At 60.6% G+C, this 1,179-nt stretch overlaps 1 protein-coding gene across 2 annotated transcripts in view; it reads left to right on the top strand.

Moving 5' to 3' along the window:
* FAU (FAU ubiquitin like and ribosomal protein S30 fusion) overlaps positions 1 to 825 on the top strand; it is a 7,584-nt gene extending 6,759 nt beyond the window's left edge. For both annotated transcript variants that reach the window (XM_042020997.1, XM_042020996.1), the window contains exons 2-5: positions 102 to 184; positions 270 to 414; positions 501 to 556; positions 665 to 825. In XM_042020997.1, the coding sequence (XP_041876931.1) occupies positions 110 to 184; positions 270 to 414; positions 501 to 556; positions 665 to 790 (402 nt within the window). In that variant the 5' untranslated portion in view covers positions 102 to 109 and the 3' untranslated portion in view covers positions 791 to 825. The remainder of the gene's footprint in view (positions 1 to 101; positions 185 to 269; positions 415 to 500; positions 557 to 664) is intronic.
* The last annotated feature ends 354 nt before the right edge of the window (positions 826 to 1,179 follow it).

Genomic DNA, 1,179 nt, shown 5'->3' with positions numbered 1-1,179 from the left:
CCCCCCCCCTTTCCTGGAGGTCCCCCTCCCCTTTCCAGGGGGTTCCCCCCTATTTTTGGGCATTGGGGACCCCTCCCAACCCCCCCAAATTTCCCCTGCAGCCCCCACCATGCAGCTCTTCATCCGTGGCCAGACCCTCCTCACCCTCGAGGTCTCCGGCTCCGAGACCCTCGCCCAGATCAAGGTGAGCCCCCAAATTTGGGGTGTCCCCCTCCCCAAACCCCCTCAGATTTTGGGGTGCTGACCCCCCTCTTTGTTCCCCCCGCCAGGAGAGGGTGGCTGAGCTTTCGGGGGTCCCCCCCGAGGACCAAGTGCTGCTCCACGCCGGGACCCCCCTGGACGATGACGCCGTGCTGGGGCAGAGCCCCCTCCCCGAATTCGCCACCCTGGACCTCTCCACGCGCCTGCTGGGGGGTAATTCCGGGGGGGCCGCTAATTACTGGGGTGTTAATTAGCAAAACGAACCCCTCCCAACACCCCGATTTCCTTCCTCTCCCCAGGGAAAGTCCACGGCTCCCTCGCCCGCGCTGGCAAAGTGAGGGGCCAGACCCCCAAGGTGAGCGCTGAGGGGGCTCCCCCTGGGTTTAGGGGACCCCCACGGGTCTTGGGGACCCTCCCAGGGTTTTGGGGACCCCCTTGACCCCCGGTTTTGTGCTTTTTGCAGGTGGCCAAGCAGGAGAAGAAGAAGAAGAAGACGGGGCGGGCCAAGCGGCGCATGCAGTACAACCGGCGCTTCGTCAACGTTGTGCCCACTTTTGGCAAGAAAAAGGGCCCCAATGCCAACTCCTGAACCCCAATAAAGGAATTTGGATCCAATTCCCACAATTTCGGGGCGTTTTGAGCTTTTTTTCACTGCATTTTGGGGGTTCTGTTGACCCTGTTTTATGGGCAATTTTGAAGTGTTTAAAGGGGTTTAGGGGTGCAAGTGGCCTCTAGGGGGTTAGTGCGGATTGCTGAGTAGCTGGCGGGGCGGATAATGGGCTGTAATTAGAGGGAGGAGCTTAATAAGCGTTAATTTGGAGTCTGGTGATGAGACGATGCTGCTGGAGAATGGTTCTCTATGGGGGTGGCGGAAAGAGCCGAGCGCAGCCGGAAATACCCGAGCGCAGCGATGGCCAGAGGCGGGGCGGAGGGAGCCGAGCGGGATCGGAAATATCCGAATGATTCCGAGGGCGAGAA

Source organism: Corvus kubaryi, unplaced genomic scaffold (genome assembly GCF_017639235.1).
Source record: "Corvus kubaryi isolate FWS band 111438036 unplaced genomic scaffold, C.kubaryi_AGA036_p1.0 37070, whole genome shotgun sequence".
Lineage (NCBI taxonomy): Eukaryota > Metazoa > Chordata > Aves > Passeriformes > Corvidae > Corvus > Corvus kubaryi.
This window is presented reverse-complemented; position numbering and strand designations above follow the sequence as displayed.